The sequence below is a fragment of the Schistocerca americana genome, chromosome 1, assembly GCF_021461395.2.
Source record: "Schistocerca americana isolate TAMUIC-IGC-003095 chromosome 1, iqSchAmer2.1, whole genome shotgun sequence".
Lineage (NCBI taxonomy): Eukaryota > Metazoa > Arthropoda > Insecta > Orthoptera > Acrididae > Schistocerca > Schistocerca americana.
The window spans coordinates 542021386-542045207 of record NC_060119.1 but is presented as its reverse complement, the minus strand read 5'-3'; the positions used below and the strand labels follow the sequence as shown (position 1 = coordinate 542045207).

The 23822-nt window shown below is 44.6% G+C and overlaps 1 protein-coding gene across 1 annotated transcript in view; it reads right to left on the bottom strand.

The window, feature by feature from the left end:
* The window catches only part of LOC124605687 (prolow-density lipoprotein receptor-related protein 1-like), a 203620-nt gene that overhangs the window by 47188 nt on the left and 132610 nt on the right, over positions 1–23822 (bottom strand). The window contains exons 4-5 of the mRNA XM_047137546.1: positions 19885–20003; positions 8647–8881 (exon numbers count right to left, since the gene is read on the bottom strand). Coding sequence (XP_046993502.1) covers positions 8647–8881; positions 19885–20003 — 354 coding nt within the window. The remainder of the gene's footprint in view (positions 1–8646; positions 8882–19884; positions 20004–23822) is intronic.

Here is a 23822-nt window from a genome sequence, read left to right as displayed (position 1 = left end):
TACTCCGCAAGCCACCTGACAGTGTGTGGCGGAAGGTACTTTGAGTACCTCTATCGGTTCTCCCTTCTATTCCAGTCTCGTATTGTTCGTGGAAAGAAAGACTGTCGGTATGCCTCTGTGTGGGCTCTAATCTGTCTGATTTTTTCCTCATGGTCTCTTCGCGAGATATACGTAGGAGGGAGCAATATACTGCATGACTCCTCGGTGAAGGTATGTTCTCGTAACTTCAACGAAAGCCCGTGCCGAGCTACTGAACGCCTCTCCTGCAAAGTCTTCCACTGGAGTTTATTTATCATCTCCGTAACGCTGTTGCGATTACTAAATGATCCTGTAACGAAGCGCGCTGCTCTCTGTTGGATCTTCTCTATCTCTTCTATCAGCCCTATCTGGTACGGATCCCACACTGGTGAGCAATATTCAAGCAGTGGGCGAAAAAGTGTACTGTAACCTACTTCCTTTGTTTTCCGATGGCATTTCCTTAGGATTCTTCCAATGAACCTCAGTCTGGCATCTGCTTTACCGACGATCAACTTTATACGGTTTAAATCACTCCTAATGCCTACTCCCAGATAATTTATGGAATTAACTGCTTCCAAATGCTGACCTGCTATATTGTAGCTAAATGATAAAGGATCTTTCTTTCTATGTATCCGCAGCACATTACACTTGTCTACATTGAGATTCAATTGCCATTCCCTGCACCACGCGTCAATTCGCTGCAGATCCTCCTGCATTTCAGTACAATTTTCCATTGTTACAACCTCTCGATATACCGCAGCATCATCCGCAAAAAGCCTCAGTGAACTTTCGATGTTATCCACAAGATCATTTATGTATATTGTGAATAGCAACGGTCCTCCGACACTCCCCTGCGGTACACCTGAAATCACTCTACTTCGGAAGACTTCTCTCCATTGAGAATGACATGCTGCGTTCTGTTATCTAGGAACTCTTCAATCCAATCACACAATTGGTCTGATAGTCTATAGGCTCTTACTTTGTTCATTAGACGACTGTGGGGAACTGTATCGAACGCCTTGCGAAAGTCAAGAAACACGGCATCTACCTGGGAACCCGTTTCTATGGCCCTGTGAGTCTCGTGGTCGAATAGCGCGAGCTGGGCTTCATACGATCGTCTTCCTCGAAACCCTTGCTGATTCCTACAGAGTAGATTTCTAGTCTCCAGAAAAGTCATTATACTCTAACATAACACGTGTTCCAAAATTCTACAACTGATCGACGTCAGAGATATAGCTCTATAGTTCTGCACATCTGTTCGACGCCCCTTTACCAATCCTGTGGAACGCTACGCTCTTCTAGAGACCTACGGTACACCGCTGCAAGAAGGGGGCAAGTTCCTTCGCGTATTCTGTGTAAAATCGAACTGGTATCCCATCAGGTCCAGCGGCCTCTCCTCTTTTGAGTGATTTTAATTGTTTCTCTATCACTCTGTCAAGCAGTTTTGTGTAGTGACCGACAGTGTGTGTCATGTTACACCAGAAGCAACTTTTATGAAGTAGAATTCCAATTTCTGAACCACTTTTCATCTGAAACAATCGATATGGAATAGATCGATTGCTGTCAATAAATATCCGATTTACGAAAACAGCTACGACTTCAGTAGAATTACGTCACAGGATGTAAAAGAAGAAACGTAATTTCAATACTGTGTCGTCACGCCTACGAAGTGCGAGGGCTGTGTTGCAGGCGAGGCGCTGGGAAGTGGGCGGGCCCGGCTTTGCGCCTCCGGCAGCAACGAGGCTGGCCAGCGCGGCGATCGCGGGCTCAGCCCGTCACCTGCCGCGGCGCCGATCAGAAGGCGGCTTTCCTCTCGCAGGGCGAGGAGCGGCTCTCTCCCCCCCCCCCCCCCCCCCCCCTCGTCCACGACGACCAAACTCAATATCGGCGCCCCATCTCGGCGCTGGGCGCGTGGCCTTTGTCTCCCGGCATCGTCGCACGCACAGCGCAACGCGGTTACCCCACGGCTATCCCCCGTAGGACCCACTCGCAATATTCTCACACCGGCGGCCGTCGCTCCGCTCACGGGAAATGGATATAGCACAACTCACCACCGCCGACAAATTTATTCGTTTTTCGTGCGGATCAAGAAGTGAATACCCCAGTGACGCCTCTGCACTTTTATTGGAGGCAGGTGATGGTAAAAATTTGCGTATCAAGTTGGACGTAAGACGTCCAACGCTGTTAAATCCGGTATTTCTTCTGACACTTGACTTTATAGCCAGTGGATAAACTGCGTGGTTTTGAAAAATGTCAGGCCACAGGTTAGTTTGGAGAAGTTCTTTTATCGTCGAAACAAGAGTTTCTGTCTTGCAATGAACAGTCATTCCCGGTTTCCGATTGTGGTGATGCTATGTTAGTCCTATGTTGTCTAGCGCTTCCGTATTCTTATTAACGTTTAAAAAACTCCAAGCGGCCTACATGACGCCGAGGCAAGTGACATAAGACGCATGGGGCCAAAATTGTCGGGAAATACCCCAAAAGGGGTCACCAGTGATGTACATCGTCGCACGTGCGGCGATTGGGCTTTTCGTCCTACTATCGCCGGAAAGGGGCAGTGCTACACATCGCTCCGGTTAGCTACTCTGTTTTCGAACACCATTTGCAAAATTATTTTCCTCGCTGTAACCAAGCAAAGCTGTCCTAATTTTGCGTTTCTTCGTTTCGTCCCTTCTGTTTTTGTTCACAGACTTTATTACTAAGGAACGAATACGTCATTTACAGTTCCGAAGCTTGTGCTTATGTACTTGTGACGCAATACGGTATCTTTGGGTTGTACTGTGCTTTGACGTTAAGTGACGGAAACCGCGAGATCTATTAATAAAATAACAAATCCTACCACAGTGTAAACACAACTGTGTAACGCAACTCAAAAAAGTGCTGCCTGCCAGACGCAAGACTAACCCTGAGCCCCACCGGCTGAAGTCGCGCACGTATTCCCGGACCCACACCACCGTGAATGCTTGACTTGCGTTGGGATGATCTGATGCGACAAACCCATAGGCTTTCTCGATGCATGTGTGGCGAACCACGTCGTCTGGTAACGTCACATATTCAACATTTGTCACCCACTTTTGGGGTACGTATTTTCTGGCTTTTTGGCTCCATGTGCCTCGAATTACTTGTCTCAGCGTCATTTATGTCGCTTCGGTTTTTTTTTAACATTATTAAGGATCGACCTGTATAAGAGAATAATCAGCCGCACGGAAACTACGAGAAATCGGGAGAATCTGCAGCGATGAAGGCAGCAGCGAATGGTATCAAAGCAACAGTAGCTCGAGAGGCGACTGCTTCTGTTATGTGCTGCAGCTTCCAGTCCGCTGTGCGCAGTTCTTAATTGTATGATTTCAGTTTTGCCATGGAACTAATTCGTGTCAAATGAATGGTTGTCAGGAACTCAGAAGTACAGAATTGTGTCTTTGTTGATTCAGACGTTGTAATCCACATTAGAAGTTATCACATCCTGCAAACGCAAAGCACGCTAATCGCAAGCAACACATCTTACACGGGCCAGGCGCACTTTTAAACTCTAAGTTGGAAGAGCCACACAAATCATCAAGAAGAACAAGAAGTTCGGGACCAATTTCAACCATTCCATAAGTCAATATTTCACAGGAATTAACCATCGCAAATCCAGGTCCTCACTGTGGAGTCAGGTGCAGCAGTAGATAACTTTGACCCGACAGCGAGGGTGAAGACTATATGGGAATCAGGAAGCATAAGACGTATCACTGACCCATTCATTCAGTAAAACGGATGGTTTCAACTTCACTATAAACTTACGGGCGATGTTGAACAGGTGCAATTAATGGCACACCGCCTAGCGTGCAGTGTAAGTGGGCCGTTGAGGAACCTAACAGACTAGCACTGCCTCCAAAATGCACTAATGATCTAGTTGGACAAAGTGTCAGTATAGAAATACAGGATGTTCCTTCCTAATTATTTGTAAACGCTATAATTTAACAATGCGTTTGGAGATGCGTCTTTGCTTTTGTTTTGCCTCCTCCCCTTCCCCCCTCTAGTTACCGTTGGTTCTTCCCCTAATGCGTCGTCTACACAGCTTAGGGCGAAGTTACTTTGTGTGCACCCTTGCTCTCTCGCACTATTAAAAATCCACAGAGGCTGTCATGTGTATCGTTGGTAAGTAAGATTTATTCAGCGTGTGGTATTACATGCAAATAGTGGTACAGTCCTAATAGACGGGAACTACATAGAGGTATGAAAGAATTTCCACAAACAATACAGACATAAAATAAGTTATACGTCAACGTTAAGATGTTCAGTCGATTCTAACGCCGATGTAAGTACCCGAAGGAAGTCAATCCAGTTCCCCTAACAACAGCGCAAGAGGCTTCCGCTGCGAAGATGCTGGTGGGGACTGTCTCAGTGCGCCGCAGTCATAGCCGAAGGTGAAATTTTTCCCCATCCATCTACGCACGTATGTCCAGCATGCAACCACCTTAGTGTTCTCCATTTTTTACGGTTTAATTCATTTCCTGGAAAGTTGAGGTTGTATGTCTGGGACAATGGTTGGTTGGTTGGTTTGTTGCTTTGATTCCACTCAGGCGCTCATTGCTAACTTGACTTGTAACCGCCGTTTTGAGCGGTTCAGCCATACGTAGCGACTGTTTGGAGGATTTCAGGAGTGTGCTGTTTATTTGTGCGAGATCTTCATATACTGAGAGGCCTGGATTTTTAACAATTTTTCTAAGTTTCCATTACACTAGCCTCCACGTAGTACACCCTGAGCAACGTGGAAGTTCATATCCCGGCAAAACAGTCTAAAACTGTAGGTACTAAATTATCCTTAGGACCTTCTGACAAGTAGCACATGCTATCTAAGTAAGAGAGACGCGCTGCCAAACTGAAGATCTGACTCTAGCCGCACGGTTTCTCTGGAAATCTCAGTCAACGGTCAGTCAGCCACAAAATTTTAATCTTCTAGTACACTACGAAGTACACTCCACTGTATACTGAAACACTCATTCTGGTCTCGCGAGACCGTTCTTTTTTGTGATGGGCGTTTTACGCCGATTTCGTTCACCAGCCGTTCTATCTGATGAGTCAACCGTTCACGCATTACGATTCTTTTTAGTTTGAGCGTCCAGCAGTTAACAAGCCTTCTCAACTCTGCCACCTTTCCTTTTCGGGTTCCCCCAACATCCACATTTCAGTTACATAAAGAGATGTGATCCAGACGCTGAACTACGAAACCTCATTCTCAATATTTTGTTGCTACTTCAAATCTTTCGACCGAAAAACTTTCACCACTGTTCGTCTTACATTTCCTGTAGGATGTTCTGTAACCAATTCTTCTTGTAGAACAGTCCTTGGCCTTATTCTCCTTTCCGCCCTACCATCTTGTCAGTAGATAATTCAGTCCTCTTTGTTAGAATATCCAATCCTCTTTTATACATTTATTTTTAATTATTAATAATGCGTTAAGTGCAATGTGCAGTTTGTGCATGTCTAACAACGCTCTGAACATAAATCACTCACACACACATTTACAGGAATCATCAGTGAGTATTACAATTGAAATTTCTTCCATTTGTAAGGGAAAAGAGAGACAAAAAGTAATCACAAACGCCGGAACTTTTGGAGACCAACGAAAGCGCCGATTTTATCTTAGGCAACTGGGCTTCATTACAGTTGGGAGATACAGGAGGAGACGTTACTATGGCGAAATGCTCATTTTCAATTCGATATTTTATCTTTCATTATGATTCGCCGAAGCTAAAGCGACGGAGTACGTAAATTCCAACAGCTGTGCGGAAGCCGGCGCTTTACGCCTGCCCTGCTTGTGACGAGGTAGGATTATAACGCCGCTGCAGACTGGCGTTAGCTTCACAGTGAATTATTCTTTAGGTGCGTTTATCACTCGAAGCCGCATAATCCCTTGCATCTGTCCACATTTGTTACCAGCCGGCGCATTTAATCCCAGTGGCCTAGCGTCTGTCTCCCTGATCCCTACCTTCCTTAAGCCGTGAGACCGTACGATCCTCTACCGCTGCTGCTCTTTGCTGCTCCTAAGCTGTAACCACACGTTTCCACTCCTACACCGCTCAGTGAGCAAGAGATTTGGCGAGTGCAGTCGAAGCGCTGTCTTCTTCGCTTTTACGTTCTCGTGTCACGGAAACGAACCATAACTACTGTGGATACAGTACTACTTAGAAAACAACAATAAGTGCCTGGTGAGACGTACCCGTAGTTCCCATAAAGCTGCTGCTTCATACGGATGTTATGATGTACCACTACGATAAGGGAGTGGTTGATCCGAATGAAGTATACAATGCCAACAAAAGAATTTGAGGACTGAAGTATCGCTGCGCGATACTTCAGCAAATATCTGTAAGTCATATTTGCACTACCATTAAGTTGGGTTTCACGACTGTGCGAAATATACGAACATGAAAAGCATGAAGCATTTCTAAATAATTTTCAGTGGACCAACCCTGAAACTTAAATGAAAGTTATCGTTATTGGCCATAAGTAAAAAGAGGAACACAGTTGGTGGGGAACCTTATAAAAACAACTCCAGTTTCAAACATTGCCAAGTTAATCACTCAGTCCAACTTCCAGACAGATATGGCATACCCGAGCTGCTTATTCAGCAATGATAACTCTAAGACAGTGCTACATAAATGGGAATCGCTAGCGTTTGGCTACGAAGTTCCCAAGAAGGTACGTTCATCACTGTCACCTTGTAGTGGCATAAAATAAATTTATACTGCTGGTTGTAGAAACAGTTTTCATGAAATAATACTCTGTTTAACAGGTGTATCATGTGTACAAATAGTGCCAAACTAGTCAATAAAATCACAAAACAGCAATAAACCAGCTGACGACACAAACTTGCTGGTTCGTCTGACAAAGTTGGCCTCCAGAGAGTATTCTGTTAAATTACAGCAAGTGCAACCCACTGTGAATAAAGACAGCGATGCAGCATCAGAGCAGATCAATCGAATAGCACTGCAGCATAGTAAGGCTTGATTCATTAAATGTTTAGCCAACAGAATATCCATAATTACTCTGCTCTAACTGATCGTAAGGACGTGTAAGAATCTGCAACTTCAACAAAAGGTTAAATTTGTGATGCAGCCACATTTTGCGAAAAGGATACGAGAGTTATGAATGTTATGAACTACACGACCGGTAATTTTTGTTAGAAATATTATAAAAGTGGCGTAACATGTGAAGTATAATTCTGTGCAACTGTATTGAATGATCGCAAAGGTCAACAACAGATGAAAACGTTTGTCCTGCAACTTAAATTCTCTGCAGATTATCAGTTACTATCAGCAATATCCAAGCGTTGTCCAGGATGCTGAATATATAGTACACTAAGTGATTGGTCCCTTGCCTTCTTGATACTCATGGCGAATGCAAGCCAATGTCAAACTGCAGCCATTGTAAGTCAAAGAACATATTTGAATCACTGACTCCCAACGAAATGCGACGAATGAATGTCTTCAGCTGTATGAAAAAATGACTAGTTGCGCCACCCGTTGTTACGTTTAGCGATAAGTATACTTTTGAGTTTTTGGAGATTTCGTCTTGTATTGTTTCTCTCAGTTGTCACTGCTTCAGATAGGGCTGTGTTTGAGCACTGCTAACTGTTCGGACAGTTTACACAGTTCGGGGTTCTGTTTTATCTTTTAATCGGCCTGGAATCTAGTGACTTTTGTTAGTAGTATATTCACGACCTGCCTTAGCGTATGTATGGCATTATGGATGTTAACTGCAACTACTACTGTGATATTAGTAACATTACACCTCTACTAGTAACAGGAATGCAATGCGATTTTATTCTACTTACAATGTTATATACATTCAGTTCGCACTGTCTTTGCCACCTTGCATTATGACCCTGGTAGGAAATGGACAGCAGTCGACACTGTGCAGAAGTGCTGTGACAGCGACTACCAGGGACTGCAAGGGGCAGGGGGGCGGGAGTTGTTGGGTCGGCAGGGGGGGGGGGCGGGAGTTGGTGGAATGGCAGGGGGGGGCGGGAGTTGTTGGGTCGGCAGGGGGGGGGGGCGGGAGTTGTTGGGTCGGCAGGGGGGGGGCGGGAGTTGTTGGGTCGGCAGGGGGGGGCGGGAGTTGTTGGGTCGGCAGGGGGGGGCGGGAGTTGTTGGGTCGGCAGGGGGGGGGGGCGGGAGTTGTTGGGACGGCAGGGGGGGGGCGGGAGTTGTTGGGTCGGCAGGGGGGGGCGGGAGTTGTTGGGTCGGCAGGGGGGGCGGGAGTTGTTGGGTCGGCAGGGGGGGGCGGGAGTTGTTGGGTCGGCAGGGGGGGGGCGGGAGTTGTTGGGTCGGCAGGGGGGGCGGGAGTTGTTGGGTCGGCAGGGGGGGCGGGAGTTGTTGGGTCAGCAGGGGGGGCGGGAGTTGTTGGGTCAGCAGGGGGGGCGGGAGTTGTTGGGTCGGCAGGGGGGGGGGGGCGGGAATTGTTGGGATCGGTAGGGGGGTGGAGGCAGGAAGGAAAGGAGGGTGGGAGAGATTGGGGGGCAGAAGACGATTGTGTATAGGGGGGGCAGGGAAAGGATAGGATTGCCAGCAGAACCAGAGATCAATTATATACCAATTGTCAATAGGATTATATAGCAGGAGGACTGTTAGAGAGTACACTGACCTTGGAAGCCGATGGACTGGACGTCGATGGTGAAGTCCCCGAGCCACATACGCCCTCGGCGGTGCCTGAGCCCGCGCAGGAACTCTACGCCGGCCAGCCCTGGCTCGGGCTCCGGGGAGAGCAGCAGCAGGCGGCAGCGCACGCGCACGCCCGACGGCCGCGCTGCCTCCAGCGCCGGCACCGCAGAGCCGTTGTACCGGCCAGACAGCCCGCTGCGCCCGAACAGCTCGTCCAGCTGGACACATATACACAAACACGTCACACCCTCATTACATCGCCATTGCGCCATGGCCGTGTACAAGAACACACAGCTATCACTAGGCGTGTACCGTTCTGTTGTCACTGGTCGAATGTGACCTTTCTCATGTGTGTCCAGTGGGCGAATATCTTAGATCTAAGTAAATGAATTTTACATATAATGATGGTAAGAGCGGCGGCGGCGGCGGCGGCGGCGGCGGTGGTGGTGGTGTTGTTGTCGTCGTTGTTGTTGTACTTATTTTCAGCTCTTCAACTTCTGTTTTGGCGTGGCATGCCGCTAGTTTCTTTCCTGTGCAACCTCAGATTAGCACTTGCACCCAGCGTCAATTTTATATTTCATATATTCCAGTCTGCCTTTCCCTGTAGATTTTACCCTCTTCAGTTCCCTCTAATACAATAGAATTTCTGCCGCAACATCTTGACACGCATTGTATCATCCTGTCCCTTCTTTTTAATGTTTTTCATGCATTCCTCTTCTTGCTCATTCCTTCTGGCACCTCCTCATTCCTTATCTTAATAGTTCAGCTAATTTCAAACATGCTTCTATAGCACCGCATCTGAAACACTGAGGTTCTCTGCTTTTCTGGTTTCCCTGTGATTCACGTGCATACAATGCTGTGTTCCAAATGAACATTTACAAAAATATCTTCCTCAAATTAATTCCTAGGTTTGACACTAGTAGACTTTTAGGTCCAGGAATCGCTGATCGCATTTCTGCTGTTACCCGTCACTACCTCAGCACTAATATCACGGAACTGCTAGCATTCCAGAGGAAATATTCGTTGCAGCATACTAGTGCACGACCGGTTTTCACCTTCGAATTGTCCATTTACGCAGTAAGAAGATGCGTGATTAGTAGTGAACGAACACTGTGTTGGGAGCAGAGCTAAAATTTGTGAATAAATAAAGTTGTTTTTACAACAGATTTCATGGCTTTTTCTATCTGATGGAAGACTGTGGTAAATTAATAATGGAAACGGCAGGTAATCAGCTAGTAAAAAACATGTTTAAAGTAACATTATTTCCTTTTGTTCACCATTTTCCAAACATGTTTGGCTGCTACTACACCTTCTCAGTGGATCTGTTGCATCAGTGAAAAGCGAACATAGTAGCAGCGCGTGTTCCGTTTGAAGGGATAGTTAAATATCGCAAAACAATCACGAACAGCAACAAAACTGCTGACGTAACATTAAATTGTACAGAGGCGCGTAACAAAGAAGGCAGGAATCTAATCTAGAAACCAAATGTGTTGCTGAATGAAATAAAGATCCATTGAGGATCTAATGCCACGGAAACTTGTGTGGGAAATAGCTAACGAGAATAAACTATTTTGTTCAAGGCAGAATCGTCAACTGTATTTATTGCTTTAGCAGTGTTGTACGAAAATAATGGTACTTTTCAGGAAACGGTCGAATCACCAGCACTGCAGTACACCCCGATTGGTAAAATACTGAGAATACATTACAGCTCAATGCATCGGAAGCATTGTGATATGATTAGATTAGTTTTTCGTTCCATAGATCCGTGCTGAGGTGGTCCTCGTGGATGTGGAACATGCCAATTTTTTTTAAAGCTGAAATAACAATACTAATAGTATGAATATATACAATAGATCATTTGTTTCTATTAAAAAATTCGTCAAAGGAGTGGAAGGAGTTGGCCACTAGTATATCGTTCAGGCTCCTTTTAAACTGATCTTTATTTGTAACCAACTTTTTTATGTTTGCTGGCAAATTATTGAAGATGAGTGTTCCTGAGTAGTGGACCCCTTTTTGAACTAAAGTAAGTGCTTTTAAGTCCTTCTGCAGATCATTTTCGTTCCTGGTATTGTATGTATGAACTCAGCAGTTTATTGGAAAAAGAGATGTTTTATTTAGGACAAATTTCATTAACAAGTGAATATACTGAGAGGCGGTAGTTAGTATACCCAGTTCTTTGAAGAGATTTCTAGAGGACGTCCGTGAATTTACTTCACAAATAAAACGCATTACACGCTTTTGGACTCTGAAAACTTTTGTTTGACTTGAAGAGTTACCCCAAAATATTATACCATATGACATTATGGAATGAAAGTAGGCAAAGTATGCAAGCTTTTTCATTTTTATGTCGCCTATGTCTGCTAACACACTAATTGCAAATACAGATTTGTTAAGGCGTTTCTGCAGTTCCGTGGTGTGCTCCTCTCAACTGAATTTATTATCAAGTTGTAATCCCAGGAATTTAAGACTGTCAACCTCTTCTATCTGCTCTTCTTCATACTTTATGCATATGCTCGGTGGAAACCTCTTACAGGTTCTGAATTGCATATAGTGAGTCTTTTCGATGTTTAATGTCAGTGAGTTGACTTTAAACCATTTATTAATATCCATGAAAATATCATTAGCAGATCTTTCTAGAACTACACTCGACATATTATTTGTTGCAATACTTGTGTCATCTGCAAACAAAACGAACTCTGCTTCTGGCAGTGTAACTGATGAGAGATCATTAATGTACACAAGAAAAAGCAATGGCCCTAAGATGGATCCTTGTGGGACACCACATGTAATTTCTTCCCATTCTGATGATGACTGATGACTTAGTTCACTAGTCTCTTGCACTGACACCCTTTGTTTCCTGTTACCGAGGTATGACTTGAACCATTTTGCAGCACTGCCCGTGACACCATAGAATTCTAATTTACTTAAAAGGATGTTGTGGTTCACACAATCGAATGCCTCTGACAAATCATAGAAAATACCTGCTGCTTGTAACTTGTTATTTAATGACACTGAATCACTTGTGTAATCATGTATCACTATCCGAAATTGCGCACTGCTTGCTGATTTCTATTAGTATGAAATAACAAGTAACCACAGCCACTGGTACTTGCGTAACAAAGTCATTATTTGCTTCTTGTCGCTTCTCCGTCACAAGGTGTATTTTTAATCGGAAGTCTCACAATCTGTGCTACTAAAAAAGTCATGTGAAATCTACCTGCAATTACAACATTGTTTCGACCCTGAGCGGAAACAAGTAAATTCTCAGGTATCGATAAAAACAATATTGAATACACAGAACATCAGTGAGCGACAAACTCACGGAAAACACAGTCCGAATAAGTAAAAGCCCGTTCGCTACCGTGTTCCTTTATGGTGCGACGGGCAGATGAGCGTTGGCGGCCTGTTCTCAAGAAGTGATGGCAGGATTAGGGCGATAAGGGGTCATTAATTCGAGAAGGGGCTGAAAACAGACGCGGCCCGGGAGACGAGGGCAATTAGTATGAAGACAGCAGTTCTGGGGGAAGGAGCAAGCGGAGGAGACGCACGATATCGCAGCCGCAGGGAGGGAGGGGAGCACAAAATGTACGTGGGGGAGGGGCGAGGCGGGCATCAAACAAAGTACACAAAAGACGATGCCATGGCGCGCTTCGCAGTTTTAATTAAATTATTATTAAAATCTGATATGGCGCTGCGACGAGTGCGCGCGGCAGCTCAAAGCGGCAAACATCCAAGGGAGATCGATACCTCTTTGACGCCACTGACAGTCGCCTCACAGCGAAGCCCGTCAAAATCACGGCGGCCAAAGGCTACGGCAAAAACAACGGCTGCACAGCGTCTCCTAAGCTTTGTGACGTCTGCTGCTGAAGCCAAACCTCCATCCCCACTAACAGAAAGGCAAACGAGATTCCATTTGTAGACTCTCGTGGAGAGCCGGAATTTCGTCGAAGTTAAGATGAATGTAGAAGAGTGGGCCCCACTGGACGCTGTATCCAGAAAGGAAGCAGACCTTCGCCAGATGCTGCGACAGATTAATCTGTTATTGAACTGTCACTCTGGACGAATGTTCTGATCACTTTGTCTTATTTTCACACTGGGATGTGAAAAAGGTCACAGAGATTGAGTAACTTCTTGATTTTTAGCGATATTATCGAAGAGGTTATTAGTTTCTTGACATACTCTAGAGACGTACTGCAAATTGGTAAGTCTTTTTAAAGTTCTATTTTTGTGCAGGTCCACACCGCCAACGAGTATTGAGGACGAAAACGTAGTCCAGGTAGGATGTATAATTGTTTTGTTACCTATGTTATTGGCCAATTTCGACCTGGCAGCTTAAGATAGGTCTTTTAAAGTGACCGAAGGCGGAAATTAGCCAGTCGCGTAGACTATAAAAAAGATAATACAATCTACCTGGACCATGTTTTCATTCTCGAAAATGCAGTACGTCTCCCAGGAGGAGAGTAAAATGTTTCCCAACTTTCCTCCTCCTCCTCCCTCTTCTTCTTCTTCTTCGCCGAAAGAAAGCTTCTAGTTTAGCCTCCTGCAGACGCCAAGGTAATCTGATACGGAGAACTAATTCTGGTGGAATAGGATGAGCGAGGAAACCGGCTGCGGCTGCTCTACCCGACGCATTCACCTCAACTCACTTAGCGAAGAAACACAAAACCTAAAGGAGGTTGGCGAGGCTGGGATTCCAGTCCCGCTACTCTGCCTTAACCACTACGTCATACCTTTCGGTGATTTGGGGCTGAAGTCCGAACATTATCAGTTAATTGGCTAACTTTTTAACTAGACATGGCCCTTATCCCACACACTTGCAGTGTATGTCGTTTTCAGAAGTAAGTCGTTGCACATGGGGGGAATTAGTTCCGCAGAACACTTCCTTTTGAAATGCGTTAGATACACGCATTTACGTGATAACACAAAACGGAAGCAAACACTACACGATGCACTGAGGAATCAAGGTACATAGAGTTGAACGTGATCGTCAACAAATTCTCAAAAGCAGAACGTGACATATACAATATAGAAGGCACAGAAGACAGGCCGACAGAGATAGCTCAAGTAGCTCCAGTACTGACGCTGAAACGAGTGACAGTGACAACACTGTCATAACACACACAAAACATACATAACATAAAACATGTAAAACAGTCACGACCAGTCACGTGAACATTAATCAAACATTGAAATTTGTGTCTTATTATGGATGAATCTAAGTGAAAATAATTAGAACAGTCCGTGGATAGATGTTGTTCTAAAATCCACGTAAACCTGCACCCCACATTGTTAAGTAGTTACATTAATGAACACGTCATTGTAAATGTAATAAAATGAATAATACAAATTTAATGCAAGGCAAGCAAGCAAACTCACAACACACAAAAGAATAAGTCATACATATTCCGCAATTATACAAAATTAATAAGTACACTATTCAAAAAAGTCTAGTTATATTCTACAAAAAATGTTTTTACATGATTAATAACAGGTTAGTCGTGGCTTGTTATTCGTCGTACAGCTATGCAGGAACAGTATGTAACTTACAAGGGAACCCCCCCCTCAGATTTAGTTATAAGTTGGAACAGTGGATAGGCCTTGAAAAACTGAACACAGAGCAATCGAGGAAACAGGAAGAAGTTGTGTGGAACTATGAAAAAAATAAGCAAAATATACAAACTGAGTAGTCCTTGCGCAACATAAGCAACAACAAGGAAAATGGGTATACAGGAGCGCAGTGGTCCCGTGGTTAGCGTGAGCAGCTGCGGAACGAGAGGTCCTTGGTTCAAGTCCTCCCTCAAGCGAAAAATTTACTTTCTTTATTTTCGCAAAGTTATGATCTCTCCGTTCGTTCATTGACGTCTCTGTTCACTGTAATAAGTTTTGTGTCTGTGTTTTGCGACCGCACCGCAAAACCGTGCGATTAGTAGACGATAGGACTTGCCTCTCCAATGGGAACCGAAAACATTTGATCGTAAGGTCACAGATCAACCGATTCCTCCACAGAAAACACGTCTGATATATTCTATACGATACTGGTGACGGCATGTGCGTCACATGACAGTAATATGTTGTCGACACACTTAACTTGTACACTTGGCGAATGGGTAAAATGATTCTTCTACCTTGCCCGATTTAGGTTTTCTTGTGGATGTGATTATGTGATTATCACTCCCAAAAAAGTGATCGCATCGGGGAGACAGACAGACAGATAATAATTGTCTCAAACCAAAAAATTAAAATTTGCACTCGAGGGAAGACTTGAACCAAGGACCTCTCGCTCTGCAACTGCTCACACTAATCACAGGACCACGGCACTCCTGACTGTGGAGACCCTTGAAGTTGCATATCTTCCAAACGGACCACTCAGTGTGTATATTTTGCTTATTTTTTTCATAGTTCCACATAACTTCTTCCTGCTTTCTCGATTGATCTGTGTTCAGTTTTTCAAGGCCTATCCACTCTTCCAACTTATAGCTAAATCTGAGGGGGGTGCGATGGGGAGGTTCCCTTGTGAGATTACTTTGAGGCGGGATACTGCTCCAAAGGCACGCAGAATTTGTTTACTAACTGACGTAGTAGTAGTAGTAGTAGTAGTAGTAGTAGTAATGTAACCTAACGAACAAACACAGCACTCTAACACACAACATCGACATAAATCAGATCCGCGTGGACTGAACAAATCGAATTTTTCCAAAGAGATATTTATGTGGATAATGCTAAAAAGGATATCACCACATGTGGACGCTGGACTTTTAAGTTCAATACCAAGCCTCCTTCCCCAGGTGGGTCCTGTTTGGCCGCACTTGGTAATTAAGTAGCCATAGCTCACGTTCTCCCGAAAGACAGGAATGCCACGCTAATTCGTTGTCTACACGTCGGTGCTTACGCATTCGCATCGGAGTCACGATACGTGACATATGCGCTGTAGCAACGCCCTCAAACGGAAACTTTTCAATAGCCTGTTACATGTGCAGGGTGATTATAATTGAAGTTAAGCTTTCAAACCGCTGTGGAAGTAACTTCACTGGTCAGAATGACGTCAAATTGCAACGGAATATTATCGGAGAAGGGGGAAAACATATGGCAGAAGAAAAATAAGTAGTTACAAAAGGTAGCAATAGATGGCGCTATAAGCATCATAATTGAATGGTGGTGGACTACAAATGACGAATGAATGATACAACATGCCTAAGGTGTGCGTTTGACGTTAAACAATTGTACTACTCAGTGCGCATGGGTGTACAGGTGTGGTAGTTACGTAAGCCCATCCACCAGGGCAAGGTCATATCACATCGGACGTGCAAAATCGGTTTTTATTTGTCCTGAGGCCAAAAACCGCACAAAAAGCATCAAAATCAAATCGGATTATTAATGTCCGTGTGAGTGGCGCAAAACATGTTCAATATGCTGTCAACCGTTTTCTGCAACAAGTTGAAATCGAGAAACAGCACGTTCCACACCTGATCGAAGTGTTTCCGGGGTCACGTTCAGAATGTGTTGCGCAATGCGTGCCTTCAATGCAGCTAAGTTTGCAATCGGAATACTGAACACAACATGTTTCTCATAGCCCCATAGCCAGAACTCACATGGATTAAGATCAGGTGATCGGAACGGCCTGGCTGTAGGGAAATGGCGGCTGATAATTCTAGCATTTCCGAAATGAGCGGTGGTGCGCCATCTTACATAAAAATGATTCCATCCACACATCCACGCTGTTGGAGAGCTGGACTGACGTGGTTGTGCAAAAGACACTCATAGCGATTACCAGTGACGGTATAGGTAACAGGAACGGAAGCAACTGTCTCTTCGAAAAAAATATGGACCTATGATAAATGATGCCGTAAAACCCTCCGGACAGTGACCTTTTCAGGATGAAGTGGTACTGGTTGGTTTGTGTGTGGATTTTCCGTTGCCCATATTCGAGAATTCTGTGTATTTACCTATCCTGTCAGATGGAAGTGGGTTTCGTCTGTCCACAAAATCTTCCGCCGCCAATCATTGTCCACTTCCATGCGAGCAAGATATTTTAAAACAAAGGTCTCTGTTGCTGGCAGGTCAATAGGAAGCAACTCGTGCATCTGAGTAATTTTGAATGGATAACAAAGAAGAGCGTTTCGTAGGATTTTATGCACCGTTCTCACGTGTATGGCCAATGTTCGTGCAAGTCTCTATACACTACACGTTTGCACACCACCACTCGTATCCTCCTGCATTATTGTGATTATTGTGTCCACTGCTTCCATTGACGTCGAATCAATTTGTTTACTCCCTCTACCAGGCTGAACACAAAAAGAACCAGTGTTTTCGAATTTCCAAATCATTTTCTCCAGACCCACGGCAGTCATCGGACCAACGGCTTTTTCAAACCCTTCAGTGTCCGGAACTTCCGCAGAGCGACGTGTGCACAGTCATCATTCTTTTAACACCGCTTTACAAGCAGAGCGTGATTCTGCATAGAGACGATCATGGTGAACTCCGCAGACGCGAAAATAGGAAAAGCAGTGTACCCGGCATGTTTATAACAACTTCAATTGGTCGTGCGCATGACAGGTGTTTTGATTTATGTATTCTGACACATACAGCGCCGTCTATTGATCAATTTTCACACTATTTTTTTCTTCTGCCATACGTTTCCCCCCTTCTTCGATAATATTCCGTTGCAGTTTGACGTCATACTGACCAGTGGTGTTATTTCTACAGCGTTTTGAAAGTTTAACTTTAATTATAATCACCCTGTGAAACATATATACAGTAATACTAGAGACAGAAAAAGATATCGGACAGGGATATATATTATCCCCACTTCGTTTGAATTTGTATGGTGAGAACATGTCGAGAACTGCGGGCCTGACAGATATGGAAACTGGAATTCAAGTGGTGGGGAGGGGGGTATTTAACTAACAGCTTAGATACACGGATGACAGTGTGCACTGAGGGAGATATTAAAAGCAGGAAAAAAAAGTCAAAACTGACCTATGGCGAAATTTGAAGAAAATAAAATTTCTGATAGCAGGAACGAAGACTAATCTGATGATATACCGAAATGTCACCGAGGAAGGTGATAAGCATATGTTTTTAGGATCTACTATAGCAAAAAGCATCTCCTGCACTAAGGAAATAAGAGAAACGATACAGCTTGGTCACGATAGAGGAAGCGAGGCGTTTGCCTCGAATTTGTGGCGAGGCATACTGACTCTGAGCATTGGGAAGTTGGGTGCGTACAACGACTTTCTAGGGTCAGGCCTTTTCTTATTGTATAGCTTACTCAACTGATTAATTCACCGTATGGTACTCTAGTTGTGCACGAAAATCGATTAGTGGCCGCCGAATTAAGGCCCCTTGTTGCTTTTTCGCCTAGTGTGAATTTTGGCTCAGAGAGACCCACTTCTTGTCTGAAAGCTTAGATCCAAGTTTTGCATATGGGCGTGATTGTTTAAGCTGTGTAGAAGTCTCACTGCCCCGCCAGTCTCGTTCCCGGTAAGTTCGTACATAGCAGAGGAGCCAAGTTGAACTGCACGTTTCTGGACGTTTAGGTTTCGTAGTCCATGCTCGGCAGTACTTCTGGAATTATTTATTTGTTCTACTAACTAATTTTGTGATACCCACCGCGCGTGCATACTATAACACGTTTACACAGCTCAGCCAGCTCGCTGAGCGGAGTAACTGTGGCAGTGGGAGCCTGGACTTAGACGTGCCTTTAGCCTGTTCCAGCGTCACAGACTGTGTGGAATGCCGTCGTATGGGACACCTGGGCCATACTGCGTTTGCAGCTGTGGTTGTATACTCCACGCGGGGCTTCACCATCTTCGTCGAAGATGTCGCCGCTCGCTAAGTTACGCAACTGTGATCTATTAACTGTTTAATGTATTTCTCATTCTAAGGGCCTAAGCGGTCAATTAGTCTATGCCAGTTTGGTACTTCTTGTTTTAACAGTGTAACATGTTTTTCAACTTTGCCAGGTTTGTTTTCGTTAGTATAGGAGCCTAATCCTGTCGTAAACTGCTCATTCTTTTGGTTTAGTGGTGTATTTAATGTGGTATTTCCCCCTGTCTTTCTTTTAATGTCAGGGGCTTTTGCGGAGCAGTGTATATACAGTCTGTGGTTGAAAAGATAACATTTGACGGAGGTTTCCAGTGTTATGACCTCCTCTATAAAGAGTCATCATTTGATAGAAAGTCCTGTTTAATTTTTAAGTGTTGCTGGTATCCAAACTATTGTTACCTTTTTGATTTAACTGTTCATGATTTTTTTAACCTGATGTTTAATGTATTGGTTACTGATGTAAGAAAATTGTTATTCGAGGCATGCATCGTGTTTGTTTTTAAATGGTAATAAAATTTGTCAAATGGTGAACGAAGTGCACTTAAAACACTGCCCCAGTCCTTTCATGTGGTCGGTTAAGTCGCGGTTAAGTCGCGGTTAAGTCGCGGTTAAGTCGCGGTTAAGTCGCGGTTAAGTCGCGGTTAAGTCGCGGTTAAGTCGCGGTTAAGTCGCGGTTAAGTCGCGGTTAAGTCGCGGTTAAGTCGCGGTTAAGTCGCGGTTAAGTCGCGGTTAAGTCGCGGTTAAGTCGCGGTTAAGTCGCGGTTAAGTCGCGGTTAAGTCGCGGTTAAGTCGCGGTTAAGTCGCGGTTAAGTCGCGGTTAAGTCGCGGTTAAGTCGCGGTTAAGTCGCGGTTAAGTCGCGGTTAAGTCGCGGTTAAGTCGCGGTTAAGTCGCGGTTAAGTCGCGGTTAAGTCGGTTTTCAGAAAGGATTCTCTCACTATTGGACGAAGTAGAGAAGGCTGGAACTGTGATCTTCCCCATAGTTTTGTTGGGTTGTGGACTATGAAAAATGTGGATCACAGTAAAATTGGTTCTTCTAAAGTCTTAGTTTGGAGAAGGATATAACTCTGAAAAAAAATAAACAAAAATATCTTTGGAAATCAAAATACTCCAGATGAAATTAAGGTACTTTCGAGCATATCGTGGCAGCAGAAAACCCATTATAAAAAGCTGTTATTTCGGGAGAGCTAAAGGTAAGACACATTGAGCGAAATCAAGGAGAAGGTGGTAATGTGGGGTATCAAAGAAAGGCCAAAATGACCCTGGAAGATCTGATGACCAAAACAACGTCCAGGCGTGCATGGAGGGACATCGCACATCGTGTCGAGAGAGTCCGAGACGACTCGCTGAAAAAACATCTACACAGTGCTCCTGCTGGCGCGTGGACCTCCCACTCACCTGGCGACAGATCTGCATGGAGAGCTGCGAGAAGTCGTCCGAGCCCGGGTCGGCCAGCTCCGGGACGAACTCCTCGTTGGTGATCCTGAACTCGCCCGCTACCACGCTCACGCCCTCACCTGCAAACACACGACGCACCAGGTAACACCTCACGCCACTACATACGTATAAAACGGCTCCAGGCTCCAGCGTGATAAAGGAGCTGTTGCTAACAAGAAAAACATCAATCAGGTGAAATAATTCTTTGTGCTTCCGAGCCTTATTATTACTCTCCGCAACACAAATGATCACCCTTTCGAAATCTCGTTGTTTCTCGTTGCGACGTAGAAGATTGAAATTGAGCTGAAAGGTGCCTACATCCTTCTTTTGTAATGGCGCAATAGCGTTGCGCTTTGTGACGTCACCCTAGGGCTCGGCGACGATCCACACAGCGACGTATCGACAAGTGAAAAAAAAAAAAAAAAAAAAAAAAAAAAAAAAAAAAAAAAAAAAAAGGCTGGAGCTCAGAAGTTCATGTGAGCTGTGCGGTGGGTTAATGATGTCAGTGATGTGATATTGGCACCATATTTCATTACAATTCTGCCCAACGCAGCTGAGGACGTGTCACACGATGACAGAGTCGTCGGCACCTCCACTTACCCACATTTCACCCCTTCTTTTGACGCCTCGCCGATGGAGGTTAGAACTGCGACGCTCTCGCGGTTTTCTTATGGGTGGCCAGGGGAAACATTTTGAGACACACCGATTCAACGTATGTGCCAATGACGCATCCCACTCTGACCATGACACAGGAGCGCGCGAAACAGGAGGGATGGAAAGTCTAAGCACCTTTTGTTGCTTCGGATCGTTGAATCATCCGTGAGGTGTCATCAGCGTCAAAAATTGTCAAGAACGTTGTCGTGTTGCATATCGCACTGCGGTCCGCCGTTTTCGACAGCGAAACGAATGGGTATCAACTCCTTAAGGTAAAGGGGGTGGTTTCCTTGAAGGCATTTGCGCCACACCACAGAGACCTTTTCGTGTCGGTTCTGGGTGACTGTGTGTCTCAAAATGTTTTCATCGGCCACCCGTAAGAAATCCACGTGATTTCAACACTGGCAATCACGGTTCTGACCTAAATGACAGAGGCCTCAAGAGAAGGTGAAAAGTAAATCATCGAGTAGAACAGAAGTAATATCTGGCGTTCCGCAAGGTAGTATCATAGGCCCTCTGCTGTTCCTGATTTACATAAATGATATAGGTGATAATCTGAGGAGCCCCCTTAGATTGTTTGCAGATGACGCTGTAATTTACCGTCTAGTAAAATCCTCAGACGATCAATTCCAATTACAAAATTATTTAGAGAGAATTTCTGTATGGTGCGAAAAGTGGCAATTAGCATTAAACAAAGAAAAGTGCGAGGTCATCCACATGGGTACTAAAACAAATCCGATAAATTTTGGGTATACGACAAATTGCACAAATCTAAGGGCAGTCAATTCGACTAAATACCTAGGAATTACAATTACGAGCAACTTAAATTTGAAAGACCACATAGATAATATTTTGGGGAAGGCGAAACAAAGACTGCGCTTTGTAGGCAGAACACTTAGAAGATACGACAAACCCACTGAAGAGACAGCCTACATTACACTTGTCCGTCCTCTGCTGGAATATTGCTGCGCCGTATGGGATCCTTACCAGGCAGGATTGACGCAATAGGGGTGAAAGTGTCACTGACATCATATTCGAGTCCGGGTGGCAGTCACTGAAAGGCGGTTTTCTTTGCGGCGAGATCTGTTAACGAAATTTTAATCACCAACTTTCTCTTCCGAATGCATAAATATTTTGTTGACACCCACCTGCATAGGAAGAACTTATCATAATAATAAAATAAGAGGAATCAGAGCTCGAACGGAAATATTTAGGTGTTCCTTTTTCCCACGCGCCATTCTAGAGTGGAATGGTAGAGTAGTATGAAAATGATTCGATGAACCCTCTGCCATGCACTTAAGTGTGAATTGCAGAGTAACAATGTAGATGTACGCAAGAGAGATGCGACACGTTCACGGTGGCGCTGGGCAGAACTGTGGTGAAATTTGGTGCCAATGTGACATCACTAACCCACCTTACACCTCACCTCACATGAAGTACTGAGCTCTGGCCTTTTTTCGCATGTGGTGACACCTTGCTGTTTTGAAGCGTCGTCTAGCCCTAGGGTGACGTCCCAGGGAATCACGCTGTTGCACCAGTACAGTGCAGGCGCCTTTCAGTCAATTTCAAACTTTTATGTCGCAGTGGGAAACAATTACGAGGTTTCGAAAAAGTGATCCTCTAATTGTGCTGCACAGTGTAGCTGTAAACATAAGAAAACTCAGAAAAGGAAAATGAAGTGTCTGACATACATGCAATGAAAAATTAATAGTTCAGTTTTACTATAGTTAGTGCATACATCACATTTAAGTGAGTACGGCAGCACACGCGCATTCCAGTTGGAGACTGTTCCAGGAGAAAGCAGTCATTTATTTTAAATCTGTGTTCCCTACATACCGGATTGTTATAAATAATCTTAGGTATTATAAATAATCTTAGGTGTTATGAGTGCTGCAGTCCGGGATGTATATATCACAGAACGCTGAACATCGTAGATGTGTTCATTAACCGGTGGGCTAGCGGAGTATGCTGAAAAAAAATTAGTTCTGATTTCCACCCCCAGGTGAAAATATGGCACTGAAAGCAGCCAGAGCGTAGTGTTTGCGGACGAAAAGGGGATGAACGATCAAACACATGATAACAGGGTTTGTGGCCTGTTTATTAGGATGTGGTCACAAGTTACAGCGTGTTCTCTATTGTTTCTCGACTCAGCAACATGCTGTATCCGTAACACGGCATGACGTATGCTTTCCTTCACCACAGGAAGAGTTCGAGTACACCCCTGATAGAAGTTTGGAAGGTAGGAGACGAGGTTCTGGCGGAATTGAAGCTGTGAAGACGGGTCGTGAGTCGTGCTTGGGCAGCTCAGATGGAAGAGCACTTTCCCGCGAAAGGCAAAGGTCCCGTGTTCGAGTCTCGGTCCGGCACACTATTTTAATGTGCCAGGAAGTTTCATCCCTGATAGAGACCATTTTTCAGACATCCTCATAAATGGAGGTCACATGAATTTAGCTCGGAGGATCGGAAAGGCTATACATTTCAAAATTGTCTAGAGATGATGCGGTCGTTACCACAGGTTTCTCGAAGCAAGTGTTGCATCTGGCAAGCGACAAGTCGTGTCGCTCCATCTTGCATGAATACAGTGGTATGAAAATACTTGCTTCTTGAAAAGCTTTAATCACGTGCTATACTCGTACAAGGATGTCCTTATAAACGTGCAGATATCAGTGTACACCTAACAGGCCCGCAAGATGCTATCTCTTCGACATCATCCTGAAGAAAAACGGACCGAGAAAGAAGGATTTGTGAAACCGCACCACACAGTCACATATGCTGACTGCAAAAAATGTTCCTGCACAGGATGTGGCGGAATAGAATACAATATTCCGTCAGTTCAGTGCATTCACGGAACCGTGCAGAGTAAAATGTGCCCTGCGTGCTTGAAAAGTATATACTGGCCACATGGCATCCATTTGCAGGCGCAGCATGAATCGAAGGGCAAAGTCACAGGGTTGTAGCCTATGTTGGAGCTTCATTTTGTGCACATTCTGAATCTTGTCTGGATACCAGAGTAAAACTCTCTTGAACAGGTAACCAGGGGAGAAACAGTTCTCCCAACACAGCTAGAGCACTGACCGCAGAATTTATGGCAAATGCTGTACAACCGGCTATAGCAGCAACAACTTCGCTAATGACTGCCACTGCGATGGGCCGCCTTCTCCTCCCTGCTGCACACTAATTCACCTCTTTCTTCAATTTCGTGATCACATTCTTTAGCTCATTTATAGACATGGGGTTTCTTCGCC